This window comes from Lampetra fluviatilis, chromosome 46 (assembly GCF_964198595.1).
Source record: "Lampetra fluviatilis chromosome 46, kcLamFluv1.1, whole genome shotgun sequence".
NCBI lineage: Eukaryota > Metazoa > Chordata > Hyperoartia > Petromyzontiformes > Petromyzontidae > Lampetra > Lampetra fluviatilis.
In genome coordinates, this window is record NC_136320.1 from 9,432,790 (window position 1) to 9,457,413 (window position 24,624).

Genomic DNA, 24,624 nt, shown 5'->3' on the forward strand with positions numbered 1-24,624 from the left:
TGCGAGATGACCGTTCTGGGGGTGCGAGACATGGCCAGATGTCTTTCGAAAATCAATAATCGAAACACAAATTAAGCACGGGCACGTCGGTACAACTACTTTGTTTCATCAAACCCTCTGCATGTATTAAGATTATACATTTTTTTAATGATTGAGAACCAACGGGGATGCAGGGCTGCAGTAAAGGTTTAAGAACCACTGCGTTAGAGTAATCCATAGCTGTCAACCCATGCGGTTTACCCGTATTGTTGTACAGGGTAATTGAGTTTTCAGGTCCATACGGCGTACAGCCGTTTCAATACGGGCTAACAATGTTTTCGTTTGTCCATTTGTTTGTGTTTCTCCCTTGTGATGGGACTTTGTAGGAGAACGTTGAGATTTATAAGGGTACGGGGTGACCAATAAGGTCTGGACTGGTCTGTAATAAGGTAGGGGGCACTGATAAGGGGTTGACAGGTATGGTAATGAAACACGTTTTAAATAATCTTACGTGCTATGAAGGGCCATTGCCCGAAACGTCGACTTATGATTTTCCCTTCCTTTGAAGGCCACACGCACACGCGGTGCTACTGAAGAACGCCCAGGCTGTTATGGTAATTGTGCCGAGGCAATCACTGGCAGCACACGAGCACGGGTCGACGTCACAGGCCCGAAGACGCGAAACGCGTGGCCGGCGATGACGTCACCACACCCACTCGCCAGGCGCGTGGGTGACGTCATGTAATCGTCTCGAACGTGGGGGGGCGCGGCAATGACGTCATGTAGCAACGTTTACTTGATGCGATGACGTCACGTGTTGTTTACGTCCTCGAGGGTGGGAAGTGGGGGTCAAATTGCCTGATGACCGCTTGTGTTGCGATCGAAACGTCGTAGTTTTTTTGTTTGAACCTATATCCGTGACTTTATCGAAAGACCCAAAGAATATGTACAGTGCTGTTGCTCAATTCAATGCTGACAAGTGTAAAAACGAGTTACCCCATTCTCTTGTATGAAGTTATAACCATTGCAGCACAAGTGCACACAAGCATCACATTTGTGCGGGGAAGTCAACGGCGGTTCTTGTCCACTGGTATATAATTGACTCAAGAAAGAGGCACGGTCACACCAACAGACGTGGTCGTCTGAAGCGATGTAAACTTGCACGCGGGGGGGTGGGGGGTCCTGGTCCAAGCAAAGACGTCGCCATGAGCGAGCGAGCCACAAGGCGACCATCACGCGCAGTCCACGCAGCTGTCGGGGCAATTGTTGTCAGCGAGCACCTATTAAGGGCCGCGCACCCCCCACTACGGCACCACCAGCACCACCACCACACGGCCCGGTGCGCCACGCGGCTCATCAAGTATCGCTTCGTGACGTTCTTTGTCCAGCACCACCGTCTCGACTCACGTGCTTCGCGGCGCTGGACATATTGGTTGTTTATTTTAGCCGAATAATAATAACGTCTCCCGTTGCTGATGTTGCCGACCCCTGCTGCTGACACGACGCGCTCGGGGTGACGGGGCGAGCGAGATGGCGTGGGAGCGGTGAGCACCTCGTGTCCGTGTCCTCCTCGGGGTACGAGTCGACCACGCTGATGATGTCCAGGCACACGAGTCCCACGCACAGCACCCGGCCGCGAGGAGACATCCTCCTCCTCCCAACGCCGACGACGCCGCTCGTGGTCACTGCGGCCGGGGTCGAAGGCTGCGTGCAGCCAGCCGCGTGGCGAGCGCTGGGGGGCAGGGGGCGCCTTGCACGCACTGTACGTGTGCACGTACTGTATGTGTATGTACTGTACGAGTGTGCACTGTATGTGTGTGCACTGTACGTATGCACGCACTGTACGTGTGTACGCACTGTATGTATGTGTTGAACTTCTTTCGCACCGTACGTGCCGATCGGAGGTGCGGGGGAAGGACAACAAACTCAAGACGAACAGCAGTTCTAAAGAAACAAGTTTGTTAATCCAGGTGATTTAAAAGCGCATCGCCTTCAGTGGCTTCCCAATATCGGAAGGGAAGAGCGTTCCAGACGGCCGCAGGAGCGCATCTGAAAGCGGTGACCACCACCGCCTTTGTTCGATGGCGACAGCCAGAAGTCGCTGCTGCTGCTGTTACTGTGAGGATGCAGGGAGCTGACATGACGATGGTTGTGCTCCTCGACGAGAGGAACGTAAACCCCCCCCCATCCCTGGTGGTCAAAGCTACGAGTTGGGCCCCCCTTGACAACCACCACGAGATTTGTTTTCAACAAAAGTGTAAAACAACAAAAACTGATTTAAAACGCGGTTTAAGTTTATATTTTCATAAATTTGTTTTAATTTACGTTCCACGTTTCATTTTTATTTAGCGAGAGCAGTAAAGGAACAGCGCAGAGGGGTAGCACGGAGCGGTAGAGGTCGCATCTTAGCGATGACGGAGCGCCCCTGCACCACCATGGGAACCTCATTTGCCAGCAGCAAAATCTGATAATTGTTTTTTTTACCCTTTCATCTGGAAACAAAACTGACACCTTTTTTTTAAACAAGGAGTCATGTTTGCATTGCCTACAATACCTGTGTTGAGTAGTAGACGGAGGTACTCGGAGACGGAGGTGAGTTAGGGGCTTCCGCCAGGGTTTATTAACACATCACTATCCCTGGTTCCCTCTTTACCCCTTCTACTATCCCCGTTCCTCCAGTGACCCCGCTTACGTCACGGGGTCTCCCTTAAATACCCTAGGAGGGGTGACGTCACGTGCACTGCCGAATATTTACGAGTTCGTGTGCCTGAAGGTATAACCGGCTGCTAGAAAACTAAACCTTAGGGCAGCACGGCCCCTCAAGCAGAACAGTGTCATACCATTGAGGACTCTTGAACACCCGGGGTTGAGGCACACGTATTTATTCCGCAACAGTTGTCACAACCGCGGACATACAATACTGGAGGGGGTATCGGCCCCCTCACCCGGCTAGCTGGGAATACACTGCTAGCTATCTCTGACCTACCTCCTAGTCCTCCACTAACGGGCTAGGGGAGGCTGTCTGGCCCGACACTGGTAAGTCGGGCTACGGTACCCGGAGTCCCAGAGCACTAGCTCTGGTTCTCGGGACCACGCCGCTGGCTCGGTCCTGCGCGGCCCTGACAAGGGCGGCGTCCCAGGGGAGTCCAGGGCTCTAGCTAGACGATCTTCGGTCTTCACTGGTTTAGCTTTAACATTCTGCCCCGAGCCCTCTGACACATCCCCCTTTATACTCAACCCCCGCTGAGGGGTGGGGCCCCGGGCTGCCTGGTGCGGACGTCGTTGAGAGCACCCCCCCCCGTGCACTCACGTAGCCCCGCCCACTGTGTTTGTTTCCCATAAGCAGCCATGCATAACGGCTCTCTCTCTAACACCCCTACATCACCCCCCCCCCCCCCCGCATAGCTTGCAGCCGTCCCGGCTGCCAACATACAAAAAAAACGACAATAAAAGCGCATTTACCCCCTGACCGCGCGTGTGCCTCACTATTTTTCAACAATAACAAGAACAACACAACAAGAACGCAACAGCAAGAAGAGAAAACAACCCGACGCACCCCCCTGATTAAATACGAATTCCGTAAAAACAGTCTATACACAATTTGCAGGGAACCCACCACACACACAACACGCAATGAACACAACCTATGTACACATCTTCCGGCCTCACAACAGTCTGCGCATTTTAGCGCGTGTCCGTGCAGCGGGCCCCTCACACGGGGTAACCCCGGGTGGTGGACCGTCAGGTGGCAACTGTCCGTCTCGGAGTGAGTCCTCATCCGACGCCGCGTGACCCTTGGCATCCCCAGGAGGGGTGATCGGGCGTGAGCCCGTCATTCCTGATGCACCTGGAGGTGGCACAGCCGGCAAGGCATTAGGTGAGCGCGACGGAGACGGACCCAGTGAGTCGGTCGACCCCCCACATGTTTGGCCACGCGTGTGTGAAGTGGGGATGTGTACCGCAACGAAGGGTTTTAATCTAGAGGGGTGGACGAACCACCGCCGCTTCCCCCATTTGATGCGCACGCACTGCGGTCGCAAAACCTCGACCACCTCCACAGGGCCCCACCACGGCCGCACCAGCTTAGAGGAGGTTGCGAGTGGCACCTGGGGACAGTGCAGCCATGCCTTGTCCCCCGGCTTCCACTGCAGCATGTGCGCCCGACCCAGTCTGAGCCGCTCATTCGCTTTCTGACGGAGGTCAGAGTTTTGCATGGCAGCATCCCGTGCCTCTGTCAATTTGGCCAAATTAAATTTTACATGGTCAGCCAATTTAGTTTTTCCCTGAGGCGCGGGGATCTGCAGCTGGGCACGAACAGGCGGGTCAGGTTCGCGGCCGTACATGAGGTAGAAGGGTGAAAATCCCGTAGCTGCGTGGGGGACCATCCGGTATGCCGCCAATACCCCTTGAATTTGCAAGTCCCAATCGGTCTGTGAGTCCGACACCTGCTGTGACAACATTGACGCGATGGTCCGATGCAGACGCTCGACCATCCCGTCAGTCTGCGGGTGATACGGGGAGGTACGAATTTTCTTCGTGCCCAGGAGCTCACAGACTTCTTTGAGCAATTTACCGGAAAAATTTTTGCCCTGGTCGGTCAGCAGCCGCTCCCGAGCACCTTTGTCCAGGACATAACCCTGAACAAAGGCCTCCACGATGGCTGCTGCCGACTGGTTGGCAAGGGGCCAGGCCATAGGCCAGCGTGTAAAATACTCCACACCAGTTAACAAATATCTATTGCCCCTGAATGTGGCGGGGAATGGGCCCAAAATATCCAGCGCGACGAGTTCGTTAACTCTGGACACTTTGATTGACTGCAAGGGTGGGTTAGACACACGTGCTGGCGGTTTTCGTTGCGCGCACCGAGGGCATGACCCCAGTAAATCCCCGACATCCTTCGTCATGCCTGGCCAAAAATAATCGAGTTGGAGTAAGGCGAGGGTCTTTTGGGTCCCCAGGTGTAGGAGGCGCTCATGTGCGGCCCACACCGCCTTGCCCCGCAACCCCGAAGGGACCACCAGCCGATGTCGATGGGATTTTCCGTCCCAGTGCATCAGCAGACCATGCACCAATTCCCATGCGTCGGCATCACCCCTGCCCTGCCCAGCACAGCCGACGCGACGACGCAACCCGAGGAGAGAGGTATCCTCCATCTGGAGGCGCCCCCATTCATTGACGGGCATCCCCAACAGGGAATCTTTTCCCTGTTGTGCGATTGAATTTGGAACCAATGTTTCGTCGTGGCCGGCGGCCGCCAGGACCGGAACCGGTATGTCCCCTGCTGGCCTGCAACGTCCCGACCCCAGGAGGCATGCACATTCGGAGGTGGTTGGCATGCGCGACAGAGCGTCAGCATTTGTGTGGCGAACGCCCTTACGGTAGGTGGTTTCAAAATCAAAATCCTGGAGGAACTCCAACCATCGGGACAATTGTCCCGATGGCTGTTGAACTCGCAGGGCGTACTGCAGTGCCGCATGATCTGTGCGGACGGTGAAATGCCGACCGTACAGATATGGGCGATACTGTTGGATGAAATAAACAATTGCCAACAGTTCCCGACGGGTGACACAATATCTTTGCTCCGCCGGAGACAACACCCGACTGCCGTACGCAACCACCCGTTCCACGCCGTCAACCACCTGGGAAAGCACGCCCCCAATACCTGTGTTGCTCGCATCGGTGTCGAGCAAAAAAGGCTTAGAAAAATCGGGGTAACTCAAGGGAAGAGCTTTTACCAGGGCGTCCCGAAGGGAGCAGAAAGCAGCCTCCTCCTCTTGACCCCAGTGGAACCGAACCCCTTTTGATGTTAAAGCATGTAGGGGTTTCGCAATCGTCGCAAAATCTGCGACGAAACGTTGATAATACAACGCGAAGCCAATAAAACTCCTGACCTCTCCCACCGAGGTGGGAGTCGGCCAGGAGCTGACGCACTGCGTTTTGGCGGGATGGGTAGCAATACCTGAGCGCCCCACGATGTGTCCCAAATAACGCACCGAATCGCGTAACAAATGACATTTTTGGGGTTTGAATTTCAAATTAGCAGCCCGCATCTTTAGGAAAACCGCCCGCAACCTCTGGAGATGTTCGTCAAAAGTTTTACTAAAGACGATAACGTCATCCAAATAAATCAGGCACGAATCCCATTGCAATCCAGCCAAAACCAATTCCATCAACCGCTGGAAGGTTGCCGGCGCTGAGTGGAGTCCCATCGGCAACCGGTTGAATTGGAACAGGCCGTGCGGTGTACGGAAAGCAGTTTTAGGCTTTGAATCATTGTCCAGAGGAAGCTGCCAGAATCCCGAAAGTAAATCCAATGTGGAGAAGAATCGCGCTCCCGCCAAGGCGTCCAGCGATTCGTCCATCCGTGGGAGCGGGTATGCGTCGGCAACCGAAATTTTGTTAAGGCACCGAAAATCAACGCAAAACCGCAACGAGCCATCCTGCTTTTTAACCAGGACGATCAGCGCTCCCCAAGGGCTGGTGGAAGGAGAAATGATGTCGGCGGCTAACATGTCATCAATAGCCGATTTGACATGGTCCTTTTCGGCGGGACTTAACCGAAACGGATTCTGGCGTATTGGCGCGCTGTCACCCGTATCAATATGGTGACGCAGCAGATGAGTGCAACCCAAATCGTATTTGTCCCGACTGAAAACGTCGGAAAATTCCCGCAGTAGCGTTTTAAGCTGTTGACGCTCTGAATTTGACAGGTCCGTCGATCCCGCACAAAGCGCCTCGAGCCACCCTTCATCGCTGTCCGAATGTGGTCGCGGCGCAGGGACAGCACTCACGTGATTCGCGACGGGTTCCTCACAGGGCACCGGCGTCGCGTGAGCAAGCACGGTCCCCTGCGGGACCACCACCGTCTGCGAGCCCACATTGAGAACCGCGATGAAGGGGTCTCCGTCCCCTCTTACTATGGTCTGGGCCGGAAGTAAATGAGGTCCACTAACCCTGGCCCTAGATGGCCCCAGCAGAACCCCTTGGGCCCCAATGCCCTTAGCGAAGGGCCGCTGAAGTTTCAAAGGAACCAACATTTGTGCCCCCGGAGGAACGCGCACCGTTCTATCTACAAACGCCGGCACCGTTGCGAACGCCGTCCGACTCGTACCGGGGGATGGCAGAAACGCCATGCGTCGGCCCGACGGGAGCTCAATGCATCCCTGGTCGATTAATATCCTAATCGGCATTTTGGCCAGGAAGTCCGTCCCCAGCAGGCACGGAACCGCCAGCGAGGAGGAAACAAAAATCGGCCCAGACAATTTAATATCCCCGATACAAATTAGGGCTCGAATCTGTCCGATGATGCCAAGTGAGCCCCCGTTAGCAGCAAAGAATGGCACGTTAACAGGCATCAAAGGACGGCTCTGGGCAGGGAGAATATTGTTTAAATTAACTCCGAAATAATGGTCGCTGATGCTCCCGTATCGACCAGGATGCGCACCTCGACCCCGTCGATGTGCCCCACAACGGCCGACGACCCCGACGACGCGGCTACAACACGATGGGCCAACACGGACCACTGGCTGGGTTCAATCTGAGTACCCAGAGCGGTGCGTGTTGGTGCGATGGTGCGCGATATTGGCCCCCCAATCGGTGCGGTGTATGAGTGTGTGGCGGGTGTGTGCGTGGGCCAAACATGTGAGGTGCCGCGACTCGCCGGGTTATGATGATGGAGCTTGGGAAGAGGGCCGGCGTCCCGTCGAGGTGTCGTCCCGCGCTGCCGAGGAGAGCGGCACCCCGAGGCGACATGGCCCCGGATGCCGCAGTTGTAGCAGCGCGGGAGCGCTGGTGACGACGACGGATGATGGTCGATGGCGCAGATCTCCTCCGCCGGGAGGGTGGCTGCGGCCACGGTACGCCCGCTCGCCGCCTTGCTGGCCTTGCGTCGTTGCGCGAGCAGGTTTGCGTGGAGGAGTCGTGCTGCTTGGAGGGAGCACATCTCCGCGTCATCCTGTGCGACGATGACGATCTCCAAGTCGTCCGCCAGCAGGAGTATCTTCTCTGTAACCATGGCGTCGACACCTTCGTTGTCCATCCGTGGAAAGGCCGCCTTTGCCAGTGCCAGGAGGCTTGTGCGGTACGCCAGAGGCGACTCTTTTGCCCCCCGCTGGCGATCGTAGAAGAGTTGGCGACAGTCTGACGGCGGACCGTAAACTGCAGCCAGCACCTGCATCGCCGTCTGCAGCGTAGAGCGCCTCTCCTTCGGTGCCGATGTTAAAGTGGCGAGGGCGTCGCTGTCGAGGAGTGCTGGCAGCGCGCAGAGAGCCTCGGCGTCCGTCCACTTCGCCATCTCCTGGTGAGCGAGGAAGCGCCGCTGGAAGCCGCCCCAGTCGCCTTCCTCGCCCACAAATTCTTTGAGTGGAGGCAGTCGCTGATGTAGCGCAGCGGCTGCCGCAGAAGGTCGCCCTTCCTCGTCCCCCTCACCCGGCTCTGCTTCGGCGCGCACGACCAATGGCATCGCCGGTCGCACCCGTGGTGACGTCCCGTCCGTTGGCGATGACGCGGCAGGTACTGTATGCCCGCCGTTGGACGCGATGCTCAGGCCGGCCACGCCCTCAACTGCAGCTGCGGTGATGGCGGGATTTTCAAATTGGTGTTCCGCCGAAATGGCGGGAAGGCGCTGTGGTCGTCGGCTTTCGTTGCCCCGTGGCGGTCCAGCAGCCCCCAGCTGAGTGATGTGGTCCAGCATGCTGGCAGCGGCGTGCAGCAGCTCCATCAGCTTGGCGTGCGCCTGCCTCAGCCCCTCTGCCGACACCTCTCCACCCTCCTGTTGCTGCGGCGTAGCCGTATCTGGCCCCGACTGCTCCGTGCTCTCTTCACCCGTCCCGGGCTCTCCGACTGCAGCGGTGTCCTCCGCCCCCGGTATCCTGACCCGAGCTGACCGGCGCGTGTCCATGTTCATAGATTTTTACTTCTGACACCAGATGTAATACCGTTGAGGACTCTTGGACACCCGGGGTTGAGGCACACGTATTTATTCCGCAACAGTTGTCACAACCGCGGACATACAATACTGGAGGGGGTCGGCCCCCTCACCCGGCTAGCTGGGAATACACTGCTAGCTATCTCTGACCTACCTCCTAGTCCTCCACTAACGGGCTAGGGGAGGCTGTCTGGCCCGACACTGGTAAGTCGCGCTACGGTACCCGGAGTCCCAGAGCACTAGCTCTGGTTCTCGGAACCACGCCGCTGGCTCGGTCCTGCGCGGCCCTGACAAGGGCGGCGTCCCAGGGGAGTCCAGGGCTCTAGCTAGACGATCTTCGGTCTTCACTGGTTTAGCTTTAACATTCTGCCCCGAGCCCTCTGACACATCCCCCTTTATACTCAACCCCCGCTGAGGGGTGGGGCCCCGGGCTGCCTGGTGCGGACGTCGTTGAGAGCACCCCCCCCGTGCACTCACGTAGCCCCGTCCACTGTGTTTGTTTCCCATAAGCTGCCATGCATAACGGCTCTCTCTCTAACACCCCTACAACAGCAACAACAACCACAACAACAAAAAAACAAAACAAAGAGCCCGAAGGCCTCATCCGCCGGATAGCGCCGAACGGGCGCCAGGGGCTGGGCCCGCTGAACGGCCATCAGGGCCGTCACCGGAGCCGCATCCCCCTCGAGCGGGTATGCGCTGCTGGCCCGCTCCCCCGTACGGTGTCCGCCACCCGTGCAGGTGGCCCGTCAGCGGGCAACAGGCCCACCGCCGTGGCCTCCGGTGACCGGGGGGTCTCTGTCGGCCTCACTCGGGAGGGGCCTGGGGGCACACACACAGGTCGGACGTCACCTCCGTCAACGAGACCCAGCCGGGACGGGTGCACTATCCACTGCCGGCGACCGAACCGAATCCGGACGCATTGCGGCCGGCGGACCTCCACAACCTCCACGGGTCCCTGCCAAGGGCGATGCAATTTGGCCGATGTGCCAACGGGGACCTGGGGACAATGCAGCCACGCTTTTTGACCCGCTACCCACGGGAGGCCAGCTGCCTGGTGTTTGGGCAGCCGCTCATTAGCCGCCTGCCGGCTTGCGGAATTCTCGTCAACGGCCTGTCGCGCCTCGCGCAGCCGGTCAAGCGCGACCTTCAAAGGGGTCGGCACCGCCGACCCCTTCTTGGAGGAGCCAACGTCCATCTGGACGTGCACAGGGGGCTCCGGTTCCCTACCGTACATCAAATAAAAAGGCGAAAATCCCGTGGAGGCATGAGGGGCCAACCGATACGCCGCCAAGACCCCCGGGACGAACAGGTCCCAGTCTGACTGGGACGTGTTCACCTGGTGGCACAGCATGGACGTAAGGGTGCGGTTCAAGCGCTCTACCATCCCGTCTGACTGGGGGTGGTAGGGCGAGGTGTGGATTTTCTTGGTGCCAAGGAGGTCACACACCTCCTTGAGCAACCTAGACGAGAAATTCCGCCCCTGGTCAGTCTACAATTGTTCCGGCGCGCCCTTGTCAAACACGTACCCCTGGACGAAGGCCTCGGTGATAGAAGAGGCCAACTGATCGACCAAAGGCCATGCCATGAGCCAACGTGTGAGGTACTCAACGCCCACCAAGAGGTATTTGTGGCCCCGTTGGGATGCAGGGAATGGCCCCAAAATGTCGAGCGCCACGAGCTCATTAACGCGAGAAACCCGGATGGACTGCAGCGGGGCCCAGTCCCGGACAACTGGGGCCTTCCTCCGCGCACAGTCGTGGCAACCCTTCAAAATCAGTGCCACGTCACCCTCAACACCCGGCCAGTAATAGTCCCACTTAAGGGTTAATAAGGTCTTGTGGTAGCCAAGGTGCATAAGCTTCTCGTGAATGGCTCGGGTTAATTTACCACGCAGGCTAGTGGGCACAACCACACAATAGCGTTCCAATTGGGCATCCCAACGCATGAGTAGTCCGTCATGCACGGCGATCGCCGGGGCAGCCGACGAAGCTGAGCTCCGGGCCTTATGTCCGACACGGCGCCGTAGCTTCAGCAGAGAGGAATCCTCCATCTGCAAGCCGGACCATACCTCCCGGGGAAGTCCAAGGCCGAAATCCGCGGGCGACGCCGCACCTGGAGGGGTGTCCGTCTCGGCCGACGCGACCAACTGGGCCGCGGCGTCCCCTGGGGCCTTGCAACGGCTAGAGCCCAGGGCGCAAGCACACCCGCCGCCTGCCGGCAATCGGGATAAACCGTCCGCATTTCCATGCTGTGTCCCCTTCCTGTGGATTACATCAAAGGGGTAACCCTGGAGCACTTCGAGCCAGCGAGACAGCTGACCCGAGGGCTGACTAATCTTCAGCGAATATTCTAGGGCCGCGTGGTCGGTTCGGACCGTAAACAGCCTACCGTACAAATATGGTCTATACAACTGAACAAAATAAACTATGGCCAAAAGCTCCCTCCGGGTCACACAATATCGCTGTTCCGTCGAGGACAGAACGCGACTGCCATAGGCTACCACCCTCTCAACCCCGTCGACCACCTGGGCCAGGACAGCCCCAATTCCCGTGTCGCTGGCATCGGTATCGAGCAGGAAGGGTTTCGTAAAATCCGGGTACCCCAAGGGCGGCGCATCCGCCAAGGCCGTGCGAAGCGCCGCAAAAGCCGCCTCCTCCTCCGCGCCCCAGTGAAACCTTTGGCCTTTGGCGGAAAGGGCGTGCAGTGGCTTCGCAATTGTCGCAAAATCGCGGACAAACCGGCGATAGTACGATGCGAAGCCAACAAAGCTACGCACCTCCGCGACAGATGTGGGAGTCGGCCACGTCCGGACACAAGCCGTTTTATCCGGGTCCGTGGCGACACCTGACGTGCTAACAATGTGTCCCAAATACCTCACCGATGGTTGTAGCAAGTGGCATTTCTGGGGTTTGAATTTTAAGTCAGCAGCACGCACTTTGACGAACACCGCCTCAAGGCGTTGCAAGTGCTCACCAAACGTACGGCCAAAACAATAACGTCATCCAAGTAGATTAGACAAGACTCCCACTGCAGCCCCGCCAAGACCATCTCCATGAGACGCTGGAAGGTGGCCGGGGCCGAATGGAGACCCATAGGAAGCCGATTGAACTCGAACAAACCCTGGGGCGTGCGGAACGCTGTTTTGGGTCTAGAGGCCTCATCCAGTGGCAATTGCCAGAAGCCGGAGAGCAAATCTAAAGTCGAAAAGAACTGCGCGCCCGAGAGGGCGTCCAGGGAATCATCCATGCGAGGCAATGGATATGCATCAGCCACCGAGATCTTGTTCAATCTACGAAAATCGACGCAGAACCGGAGACTCCCGTCCCGTTTCTTGACTAGCACAATGGGGGCACCCCAAGGGCTAGTAGATGAGGAGATGATGTCCGCCGCCAACATTTCCTCGACAGCCGAGCGGACATGATCTTTTTCCGCTGGGCTAAAGCGGTGGGAATTAAGTCGAATAGGGGCCGCGTCGCCCGTGTCTATGTGGTGGTCCAAAAGAGTAGTGCGACCCAGATCAAACTTACTTTGGCTGAACACATCGGTGAACCGCTCGATGAGGTCGCGGAGTTGCCAACGTTCCCCGGAGGACAACGAGGCATTCTCGTCGCACAACGTGGCGATCCATGATGCGTCGGGGTCCCCCGTGCGCATCACGCCCGCCACGACCCCTCCATCCGGGGCAGCGCTCTCGGGTGGAGGAGCCGGAGTCGCGTGTGCCAGGACGGCGCCGGCCGGGACTACGACCGGCAAGGGTCCCGAATTGAGGACCTGCAAAAAAAGGTCCTGGCCCCCCGACACGGCTGTCAAGGCGCCCACCAACCCCTTCGTCCTTGAAAAGTAGCTTGACGGGGACAGGAGGATACCCGTCTCCGTGGAGCCCATTTCGAGCGGTTTGCGCAACCTAAGGGGTATCAGGATTTGTGACGCCGGTGGTACGGTCACCGGCACTTTATTCAAGGGCCGTACACCGGCGACCAAGGGAGACAGGACGGTAGGCGATTGTAGGAATTGCAGCCGCCTCCCTGACGGCATTTCCACACAGCCCTGGTCAACGAGAATTCGGATGGGCATCCTAGACAAAAAGTCGGTCCCCAAGAGGCATGGCACTGCCAAGGTCCTGGAGACCAAAATCGGCCCGGCCAACTCAATCTCGTCAACCCGAACCGACGCTACAACGTGGCCCAAGATGCCCAAACTGCCGCCGTTCGCGGCGACACAAGCCCCGCGAACCGGCCTTAACGGACCCACGCTGCGGGGTAGCAGCCCAAAAATGGCCCCAGAAATAATGGTGGCTGACGCCCCCGTATCCACCAGGAGGCGAACGTGCACCCCTTGCACATATCCTGCCACCGCTGAGGAGCCGGCAGCTGCCGCCACCATCCTATGCGCAAGCGCATCCCAGTGGCGGGTCTGTCTGGGCCATTGAGGGGGTGATGACGATGGTGCACCCGACCCTTCGAGGACAACCCCATGACGATGGGCCCTAGCCCCGCTAGATGCATGAGGTGAAGGGAGCGGCCGCGGAGATGATGCGTCGCGACTCGCCTGGGGGCCCGGACCCGATGCCAAGGAGGGTCTGGGAGAAGGTGGAGTCCCTTTTCCAAAGGCCCCCGGGGCATTCTGTCAGCCCCGCTCAATGTGGCCCCGCTGACCACAGCGGAAGCAGGCCACCGTGTCCGCCTCCTGTGAACGGGAAGGTCTCGGCCGCCCCCGCTGCTCCGGACGGCGACCACCCGCCCCCCTTCCTCGACGATCGGGCATCGCCAGGGCCGCGAGGGTGTCCACCCCCTGAGAGGTGGCCCCCCCGTCCGGCGCCGGGACCCCCGCACACGCCGCCATCTGAGGCCGTTGGCGGAGGGAGAGGTGCGCCTGAATGTTTTCGGCGACCGCCAAGGATGTGATCTACCGATCATTGTTGATCGACAGAGCAATTCCTAGCTCCCTTGCCAGGTCAAGCAGCTTCCCCAAGGCCATAGAATCAAGTGCCCTGCCGTACAAGTCAGGGTATGCAGCCTGCGCCAGGGCCAGGAGCGAGCAGCGGAAGGCCAGCGGCAGTTCCCCCTCCTCCCGCCGCCGCAATGAAAACTTTAGCTGCGCGGTGGACGGCTGCTCAAAAACGTTGGCCATTTGGATATAGGCGGCCGGGAGTGTAGCCCGATTGGCCGGATGGATGGACTTGAAGGCCTGCAGAGCCCTTTCGTTCAAGCAGGTCGGAAGCGCCGGCAAGGCCTCCTCCATGGACCAGCCGACCGACATGTATGCCGCGTCGAACCGGTCCTGGAAGGCCGACCAGTCGCCCCCTTGCGCGACAAACGGCGCAACGTCGGGTAACCGGCGCTGCCATTGGCCGCACGGCGCCGCGAGGTGTGGAAGCCAAGCGGCACCTGCGGGCCACCCGGCGGACGCGACGTGGTGCGGCGGTGGCAGCATTGCGGCTCCCGCGGGCCACGCCGAAGACGCGGAAAGGTGCGGTGGTGCTGCGGCCCCCATGGGCCACGCCGTAGGCGCAGCGAATTGTGGCTGAGTTGCGGCCCCCATGGGCCACGCCGTAAATGCAGCGAGGTGTGAAGGCGCCTGCGCTTTCGCGACCCACCTGTCAGCGGCGGCGTACAAAGCCACGGCGTCGTCCCGCGATGCGGCGAGGGACCACGGCGTTGCAGCCTCAACGGGCCACGCCGAAGACGCGGCGGTATAATTCGGGCCTGCAGCGGCCCCCGCGGCCCACCCCGCCGGCGCAGCGAGGTGCGGGACAGCGGCCGTAGCCGCGGCAACCTCTCGCGACGCGGCGAGGCACCACGGCGTTGCGGCCTCCCCGGGCCACGCCGAAGACGCGGCGGTATAACATGGAGCCACGGCGGCCCCCGCGGCCCACCCCGCCGGCGCAGCGAGGTGCGGGACAGCGGCCGCAGCCGCGGCAACCTCTCGCGACGCGGCGAGGCACCACGGCGTTGCAGCCTCCATGGGCCACACCGAAGACGCGGCGGTATAACACGGAGCCGCGGCGTCATCCATGACAAGGGACGCAGGCACGGCGAGGTGCAGAGCCGCGGCATCGCCGGTGGCCGGCCCCGTGAGCGTGGCGACAGGTTGAGCCGCGGCAGCACCCGCGGCCCATTCCGGCGGCACGGCGATGTACGGGGCAGCGGCAGCCGCCGCTGCCCACCCCGGCGGCCCGGCGAGGACGGCACGCGCATACTTACCCGGGGCCCCCCCGGCGGGCGCAGCTTGATGTAGAGCCGCGTCGTCGCCGGCGGCTGGTCCCGCAGGAGCGGCGTGCCGAGAAACCCCGGCCGCGTCGGTGGAGAGACGCGGCGTCGCGGTCGCCATGGCAGCCATGGCGCCGACTTGCGGTGTCGCAGCAACAATGTCCGCCGGCCGCCGCGTCGCAGCCGTAGCAGCGGCCGCATACGGCTCCCGAGCCAACATGGCCGCCGCGGATTGCGTCGCAGCCAACATGGCGGCCATTTCCGGTGGAGCGGTCGCTGGGAAAACGGCGGCGCTTTCAACGTTGGCAGTTGACAGTTGCTCCCGTCCCGAGTGCGAGCCGGTTGGCTGCGTCCGTGCCTCCACCTCGGCCAACCTGACGGTCAGCTGCCCCACCGCCTGCAGGAGCTGCTGCAGCAGAGCTGCGGGGACGCTCTCCGTCTCTGGCGGCGGCGGTGAGCTGGCACTCCCTGCAGCCGACTCCTCCCGCTCCGGTCCGCTCAACTCCATGGGGACCGTCACCGGGGTCCCGGGCTCCGGGGTCACTGCTGGAGCCTCCTCTCCGCCTTCGGCACCCTCCAAGTCATGTGCCGGTGGGTTCTTACGCCGTGCGCCCGCTTTATACATGTTGGCGACGGTGTAAACTTTTGACGCCAGTTGTTGAGTAGTAGACGGAGGTACTCGGAGACGGAGGTGAGTTTGGGGCTTCCGCCAGGGTTTATTAACACATATCACTATCCCTGGTTCCCTCTTTACCCCTTCTACTATCCCCGTTCCTCCAGTGACCCCGCTTACGTCATGGGGTCTCCCTTAAATACCCTAGGAGGGGTGACGTCACGTGCACTGCCCAGCGCGTGCGACCCCACGTCCCGTGATGTCACCGCACCGGACAGCGCACACGATGCCACCACTCTTCTCTACTCCTCTACACCTGCAGTTGGAACGCCTTTTGGCGTCATCTGGTCCAACACCATGTGAGACTATGCTCTAAGGAAAGCTGTCTCGGGTGTGGATCAATCAATTTCAAGGACAGTGCATATCCATGATCAGAGTTGTGTTTTTTGTTCGCCCCTGCACCGCTAAATGTTGGAGACCGTGAGCGCATCGACGTCGCTTGCCGCACCCCCTGAGCTCTTGATGCCGTGACTAAGCCGCTGATGTCGCGCTGTCTGACACGTGGACCAATATCATCCACAATACAGGTTTTTTGGGGTGTTAGATCGCGTATGTGTGCTTTTGCTGTGTCTCGCTACACCAAAAGAACGACCTGGGAAAATAATCATGCACACGCATGGATTCCTCCTACTCAGCACGTTACCTCGTGCGTTTCTCTTCGGAAGCGCTGTATTGAATTACCTGCGCTCATCCTAGGTTCGCTTGTGTATGTATACTGAACTTCTTTCGCACCGTACTTATCCCATCAACAATATTTATAAAAACCGAAGTCACCTCTCTGCGGTACCTTAGAATTTGATTTAAAGGTCCAAGGATCATATTCACAGAGAACCCTCGAGAATCGATTCCTCGTTCGCGCGACCGGAATCGACGAGGAATCGACGAGGAATCACCTTCTGCGCGATTGGATGCCGCCCAAACCTCGACAAATGGGACGCGTCGTTCTTCCGTCACGTGGGCTAGAGGGGGCGGGGCTGTGCCGCCGGCCAGCCAATGGGGAGCCTCCTATGGAGCCCGTGTGAGGAGGAGGGGCTACCTGCGTTGCCGTAGAGGCGGCCCCGAGTGGAGGCCTTCGAGAGGCGGCCCCGAGTGGAGGCTTTTGAGAAGGCGGCTCTCTCTTGCTCCCCCCCCGTTACCCCCCTATCCCGACACCGCACTCGGGGTGATTTCTCGTTCGCGAGTCGCGGGGCCTCTCCCGCACCCGTGACACCTGCGGGGACGGCGCGCCTAGGATGAGCGCAGGTGAGCGCTCGCTGCTTGTCGCCGCACGCACCCCGCGTTGCCTGCGGGCTTTGGCGCCCGATCAACGGCAGAGCTCGCAGGCGAGGCGGGGGGGCTGCGTTCCTGAGCAAGGCCCGAGTGGAGTTTACACGGAAATTGGTGAGGTTACCACCTACCAGTGGTAACGGTGAGGTTACCACCTACCGGTGGTGACGGTGAGGTCAACGCTTAACAGGGGTAACAGTGACGTTCGTACTCATCAGTGGTAGCGGTGAGGTTATCACCGACCAGTGGTGACGGTGAGGTTAATTGTTACCAAGGGTAACTGACCAGTGGGAACAGTGAGTTTAACACGTACCAGTTATAACGGGTTATCATTTACCATGGATAAGAGGCCACCACTAACCTTAGAAACGACGAAGTTACCACTTTGGGGTTACCACTTACCAGGGATTATAGTGAGGTTACCACTTACCATGGGTAGCAGTGAGGTTACCGCTTATCAGGGGTAACGGTGAGTTTAACAGGGGTAACTTACCAACACGGTGGGGTTACACTTAACACTGATATCTGATTAACGCGGATAACACTGCTGATAGCAATGATAATACTAAGGTTAACAAATCACTCGTGCCAACATGGATAACACTGAGGTTCTTAACATGCCGAACACTGATGTTAACGCTAATACAGTATTCCTGTTGCAGTGCTCAATGTGGTCTTACTCTCATTCTCTCATCTTCCGTGTTGTGTTGCCCGTGAAGATTTAAAGCGGCTCATGCCGCTTTGTAGAATCGCACGACGAAGTAAATGTGTATGGTGTGTACAATGCCTCATCAACATCAAAGTGACCTTTGACCTTTTACCTCCATCTGTGTATGGTTGTTTTTGTACAATTTAGTGTCTAAATTAGACAGGCTTTGCTACACATGCCAGTGTTTGCATCGCTTCCATTATCCCAGCCATACCATAAGTGCATTGAGTTGCGAGCGCTCTCACCGTGGTGAACTCTGGCGTGTTGCGTTGGGTCGTCATTGTCTATGATAGTAGAGACCTGCTTATTCTGAGCTGCACTAATCTTCTGATCCCATTGTAAGGCACGGCCGGTGTCCAAGATTTCTGCCGATAAGATATACACCATTGCATTGGTTAACGCTGTACTTAGCATGGTATATATTTACAACTCCACAGTATTGATTAACACAACACTTAGCGAATATAAGCTATATGTGTATTCTGTCAGCACCTTGAAAATACAATGTTTACGATTCAGAAGATGAAAATACAATGTTTACGATTCAGAAGACATCTGTTATATGAGGCTAAGTGTCCTTTCAGGTAACCCGCAACAAATAGAGCCTCCCGTTGTCACTTTGGGGAATGTCCCTGTAAGAGACGGAGGAGAAATCACGTAGTGCAGTTTAGTTGTACACGTGATAGGCCTCTTGTCAATACAAGCACAGCACTGTGTACAAGCCAGACCTTCTGTATACTCTGAAGTGTGTGGGTCAGTGATTGCATGCTTCTCTAAACCAATGTCCAGTTTAATAACTTCCCAGTGCTCGGACAGACGTGGATGCTGCATGTGCAAAAAACTAAATAAATGTGTCACAGACTGGGTCCGAAATGATCGTACTTAGTACGCCCAGTTACCTCGCTTAATCCGCTCACGTGGCTGGTGGTGTCTGACTCCGTGCCGTATGGCATCCTCATTTACAAAACATGCGACACCCAGCCCTTGTCCGTGTTCCCACTACATTCTTGTGGTTTATAGCGCGTAAACTTTAGACAAAGCAGCACAATTCATTCGCTTTCCCTCAGCGCTGCCGTTAATGTCCAATTCGTTCCCTGCTGCAGCGTGCTGATTTTGTTGTTATGATTTGTTTGTTAACATGATTTCGTTAATTGGTGGATTTTCTTTTTAAAGCGCAGGGAATATTTTTAGCACATTTTGCAACACTAGCTGTAGTACATTTTTTGCTTTGATTAATCTGAACAGCTTAGTGCTAAACTAAACCATTCACGCATTGCCAGATAATTATGTAATTAGTGCGTATGGCAGTCCATTGAGATCCATTATCTCATTTGCGAGGCAAGCTGTGTAACGACGGTATTGCCACGTAGGGACTGCCACTGTCATCTCGTTGGAGTAATATTAAATGTTTTCTTTGACACTGGCACGTGATGGTCCACATTTGTAAATTATTGCAAAGGGCCTTTGTTTTCTCCAGAGTACATTTCTCACATGGGTATTTTTTGTTACAAATTACCAGAATAATGTATGCCGGAACAGAACTGTCAACACAAGTGCACGTGTACTGCTTTTAGACTTACGGACATTTTAAGTAAGAAACATGAATAAGATAACAGATAGACCCGAGGAACAGCATAAGAGGAGGCGTAATATCCCCTTAATACGGACATTAGTGGCAATGAAAGGCAGGAGGAGTGGTGAGACAATGAAAAACGTTGGTGGAAGTGAGATCAGATAGGAAAGCAGGAGAAAGGTCACAAACTTTTTTGAAGGGGATAATGAAACATTGTCGAGCTGAAGCACACGCGTTGAAGGATGATATGTGGGTGTGACGCGGTTCGCTTTGTGAGCTCGTATGATGAGCCAAGTAGCATCGTGCTTGACTGTCCGTAGTCGGAATTGTTAAGGGTGGGTGAGTATACCTCTGGGTGGCTGCATGAGCATTTGAGGTGTGTGCAGTCGGCTGTAGGACACACATGGCTGTGTAAAGTTCTTCGGAATGCTAATTCGTAATCCCAACACTGGGCTGCCTGCAGCCAGTGGTATAGCGAAAGAGCTCCTCGACTTATGGTGGGTGCTTTAGATTTTTACTGCGGCTGTCAAAGTTCCGCATTCAAAGGTTGTGAACCATTAACCTAAAGTGTATAAGTAGAGTTAATGCCTGATGAAGTACTTGGCTTCAATGTATGTGCTGTAAAAATAGTTACTTCCTTAGAGTGCTTTGGTCATTTGTATAAAACACCTGAAGTGATGTTTCCTCTCACTTGTCTGTGCTTTAAATTCCGTGTCTTTTAGCCACTGGGCTCCTGATTGTAATGTCCCAAATTCAACCCCAAGTCATGGTCTACTCGGTCCAGACTCACCAATATGACCAGGCTGGTGTATAACAATAATTACTTATTTACCTGGCCAAGCCAGACTGAGTCCAGAGACAATTTTTAAGGATGGTCCTGCAATGGGATGTTTGGCTAACAACGATACGTTGGTATAACGAACATCACTTGGTGCGGCTGGACTGCTCGTGAACGGGCAGACTTGGCTCCACAGTAGAAACACGGCGAGTGCACATTAAAGGTGAGCGTTTCGTGCATGCTGCACCACAGTGCAGTGGTGCTGCACCACAGTGCAGTGGTGCTGCACATGGTTTCAGTGTGTGAGTGGCGAGCTGCTGCTGCAAACAGGCTGTGCAGGTAAACGTGTCGGTTATAGAGCTTATGCCTTGGGGGCAATTATGCGCAACCAGTCCACCCAGGCTCACGTGCGCATGCATTTCCTAGTTTCCCGGTGTGCGAACATCACGGCCTGGTGCAGCCACACTTTCTTTATATTTTATTCCAGCACCTAAGCCCGCTCTCATTGGATCTCGGAAGCTAAGTAGATTTGAGTCTAGATGGTGCTTTGATGAGTGACCACCACCATGCACAAACAGGTCGCCATAGTGCTTTGTAGGCCTCTGTGGTGGGAAGCAGTGCAGCAAAATGGATTGTTTTATTGTACTTTGTTCCCACGTTTTTGCTCCGCGTCTTCACCAACCCCCCACGTCGTGAAGTATGGTCAAATAACCCTTACGACCTGTTTGGCATGGGGATGCCCCAAATCCATGTGTGGCTTGACAAAGGCTGTACATTCATGTATTCTCAAAATACAGAGACAGGGCAACAACACAATGGATGAGGAAGGAAAAATGCAAGGTGCCAGGGTAAATGGAATTGTGTAATTTTCCCACGCAAACAACAGAGATGGCTGACATCTGTAGCCTGGATTAAAACAGTGGGAGTCAGAAATGCACAGACAAGTTTAGAAGCCATATCACATTGTAAGGCACAGCATGGGAGAACAAGGGACTTCCTGTATGGATTTTCTTGGAGAGAAGACAGTTATTACTCATATTTGAATATACAATAAACATCTCATGTTCTAAGATTGGTAATGTTTAGCAGGGCGGTGGTGGTAGCGGCACATGCCTATCATTTAGCACTGTAGAGGCGAGGGTTAGTGGATCACGCAGTGTGCAACACCCTTCCCGTGGGCATCGGGGTGCCATGCCCAGCATATCTGCACCCAACCTTTTAGAGTTGTACGGGATAGAGTGTTGCTCTCTCGCACATGTGGGTTTTCTCTGAGTACTCTAGTTACCTCCTGCATGTAAACAGTTATTCATTGGCCAATGACACCTTCAAGTATAGAGAGGACCACAAAGCTTTTGAGGCAATTTGGTGTCGGCTCCCCGCGTGGCTGCTTTCCCACCCGTCTGTGGTTCCTCCTCGCGCCTCTGAGTTGTCCTCTCTTTCCAAAGTGAGGAGTGAATGTTGTATATGTATGTTGAACGTGTTTCGCACCGTACGTAGCCAACCGTGCTATTTTGAGGTGCGGGGGAAAGGACAACAATCTAAGCACAAAAAGCAGTTCTAAAGAAATGAGTTTTCAATCTAGATTTAAAAATGCATAGCTCCAGTGGTTTCTTAATAGCGGCGGCAGTGCATTACAAGGTCACATTAAAATAATATTAAGACACGCGGGTATGACTGAGTTACTGCAAATTCAAATGTTAATGTTTTGTGACTTGTGAACTGGTGACGTTTGCAGTTGTTGGAGATAGCATGGTTCAACATTAAGCTCATGAAAGTTTATTTCGGTAAGTCACGGAGGTATAAAATAAAATAAATCACGACGTTTCAGGCGCAACACAAGCGTCCGTCATCAGGTGGGAAAGCATGGTCTGCTGCTGAGGCAGACTGTTTTAAAAGGTTTGAAATGGGTGTAGCCCAAGGGTCATGAAGAAGTGGCTGGGGCTAGTGATGTCAATGTGAGAAATTAGCATGTAAAAGTAAGATAGGAGAGCGGCCTCCTCGACGAGGGCACGGAAGTGGCTATGTTGATGTGAGAGATTAGCATGTTAATGTGAGAGATTAGCATGTTAACGTAAAATCGAAGAGTGGTGCAATCCAAAGGCATGATTGCAACCCAAAGGGTGCAATCCAAAGGGCATGTGAGTATGAGAGTGAAATCCAAAGGACATGTGAGCATGAGAGTGCAATCCAAAGGCATGAGAGTGCAATGCAAAGGACACGTGAGCATGAGAGATCTAAGAGAGAGGCATAGAGAGAGAGACACAGAGAGTCAGAAATAACAGCTGACATAGGCAGGTAGGATGGAAACATCACTGTCAGTTAAGACTTTACCTGGTTAATAACGTCCTTCCAATGATTACTCAGTTTGTACTCATCATCTCGGTTGAAGTTGTGTCTGTGTTTATATATCTGGATGGCTTCATGAACAAATCTCTGAAGGTAGCCGGTAGGTTTGCAGAGTACCTCCGTCTTGGAAAAATCTATTTCGTGTGAGCCCACAGTGTTAAAACAATGACCAGCAACGGCAGAGAAATTGGTCCTACTGTGTTTCAGATCCTCAGAAGGTTGTCTCCGCATGGCTGGGTAGACAGCTTTGCGGATTGTACGGCGGACATTCGGTCTACAGGAAAGCCACCCACACGGATGCCTATCTAAAAAGCCTGACTCCCACCACCATCCAGCCCAGAAGAATTCCCTCATCAAAACACTACACCATAGGGCCCGTTGCATCTCCGACCAGCACCACTTAGCCAGTGACTTGGAGTACATACACCAAGCCCTCAGGATGAAGGGATACTTGGACCATACAATCCGCAAAGCTGTCTCCCCAGCCATGCGGAGACAGCCTTCTGAGGATCCAACCAAAACTATCACTTTACCGTACATAGCAGGGCTTACCAAAAATATTTCCAAACTCTTAAACAAACACAAGATCCAGGTTCGTTTCAACACAGTACACAAAATCCGTTATTTAATCCCATCTGTAAAGGATGTGATTCCTGACATGCAATACCCTGGTATCTACAAACTGAGTTGTGGTTGTGGCAGCAGTTACATTGGGGAAACGAAACAACATGTCTCGGACCGCATTCATGAACACAAGGCGGATTTGAAACACGGTAGGACCAATACTTCTGCCGTTGCCGATCATTGTTTTAACGCTGTGGGCTCACACGAAATAGCTTTTTCTAAGACGGAGGTACTCTGAAAACCTTCAGAGATTTGTTCATGAAGGCATCCAGATATATAAAAACAGACACAACTTCAAACGAGAGGATGGGGTACCAACTGAGCAATCATTGGAAGGACATTATTAACCAGGTAAAGTCTTAACTGATGGTGATGTTTCCATCCTACCTGCCTATGTCAGCTGTTATTTCCGACTCTCCGTGTCTCTCTCTATGCCTCTCTCTTAGATCTCTCATGCTCACATGTCCTTTGCATTGCACTCTCATGCCTTTGGATTGCACTTTCATGCTCACATGTCCTTTGGATTGCACCCTTTGGGTTGCACTCATGCTTTTGGATTGCACCACTCTTAGATTTTACACTAACATGCTAATCTCTCACATTAACATAGCCACTTAATGTTTTACCTACGTGACTTTACCGAAAAAACCTAAGAATATGAATCCTTGCAGTCACGAAAGCTTCAAATCTAGAATTCTGTGACCTCGTCGAGGAGGCGGCTCTCCAATCTTCCAGTTACATGCTAATTTCCACACATTAACATCACTAGCCCCGGCCACTTCTTTATAACCCTTGGGCTACACCCATTTCAAACCTTTGAAAACAGTCTGCCTCAGCAGCAGCAGACCATGCTTTCCCACCTGATGACGGACGCTTGTGTTGTGCCCGAAACGGCGTGATTTTTTTTTCTACCTACGTGACTTTACCGACAGAACCAAAGAGTGGATTCCTGCAGTCACGAAAGCTTCAAATCAAGATTGAACTCATGAAAGTTAAACTGTGTTCTCACTTAATGGAACTGCCTTGTTGTGTTTTGCTTGTCCGTTTCTTCAGTTGGCATGTGGCCAGCTTGAAAAGACTTTGCTTAAGTAATTTGTTTGAAACATTCAAGGGCTTGAAAAAAAACGGGGTCACGTTGTTGTCGTTAGTGCTCTAGCCATCCGTAAATTTTCGACTTTTTTACTTTAACGCGGCAGTATGAGTTTGGTAAAGCGTTAGTTTTTTTCCCTGAGTCAGCTGATGGTTTATGGTTTGTGATATTTGCTTTCATTATCCTCCTTTCAACACGTATCCTTGTGGATATTGAGTTGGTTGCTGAGATGGAAGTTTTCAAAGCTTTCACGGTGGCAGTCACACTTGAACATGGTAATGACGGAACAGTTTGGATCAGGGTTAACGATTGGTGTGATTTATTTGAAAATAAACCATTATTATTTCTTTACTGGGGGATGTTTATGTTTATTTTGCATTTAGTTTTTACCAGTGGCATCCAAATTGTTTGGCCAGCGTCTAGGCACAGAGCAGAGCATATTCAGGGT

General features: G+C 55.0%; 2 protein-coding genes across 8 annotated transcripts in view; one reads left to right on the forward strand and one right to left on the reverse strand.

Annotated features, from left to right (window-relative positions):
• Nucleotides 1-2,128, reverse strand: part of KHK (ketohexokinase) — a 29,613-nt gene extending 27,485 nt beyond the window's left edge. The window contains exon 1 of one of the 5 annotated variants that reach the window (XM_078877104.1): nucleotides 1,532-2,128. In XM_078877104.1, the coding sequence (XP_078733230.1) occupies nucleotides 1,532-1,626 (95 nt within the window). In that variant the 5' untranslated portion in view covers nucleotides 1,627-2,128. The remainder of the gene's footprint in view (nucleotides 1-1,531) is intronic. The other 4 variants (XM_078877106.1, XM_078877105.1, XM_078877108.1 and 1 more) reach the window with 4 other exon arrangements.
• Nucleotides 2,129-16,805: 14,677 nt separating this feature from the next.
• The window catches only part of LOC144947759 (uncharacterized), a 44,586-nt gene continuing 36,767 nt past the window's right edge, over nucleotides 16,806-24,624 (forward strand). For all 3 annotated transcript variants that reach the window (XM_078877109.1, XM_078877111.1, XM_078877110.1), the window contains exon 1: nucleotides 16,806-17,032. The gene's annotated coding sequence lies outside the window, so the exon portion shown is untranslated. The remainder of the gene's footprint in view (nucleotides 17,033-24,624) is intronic.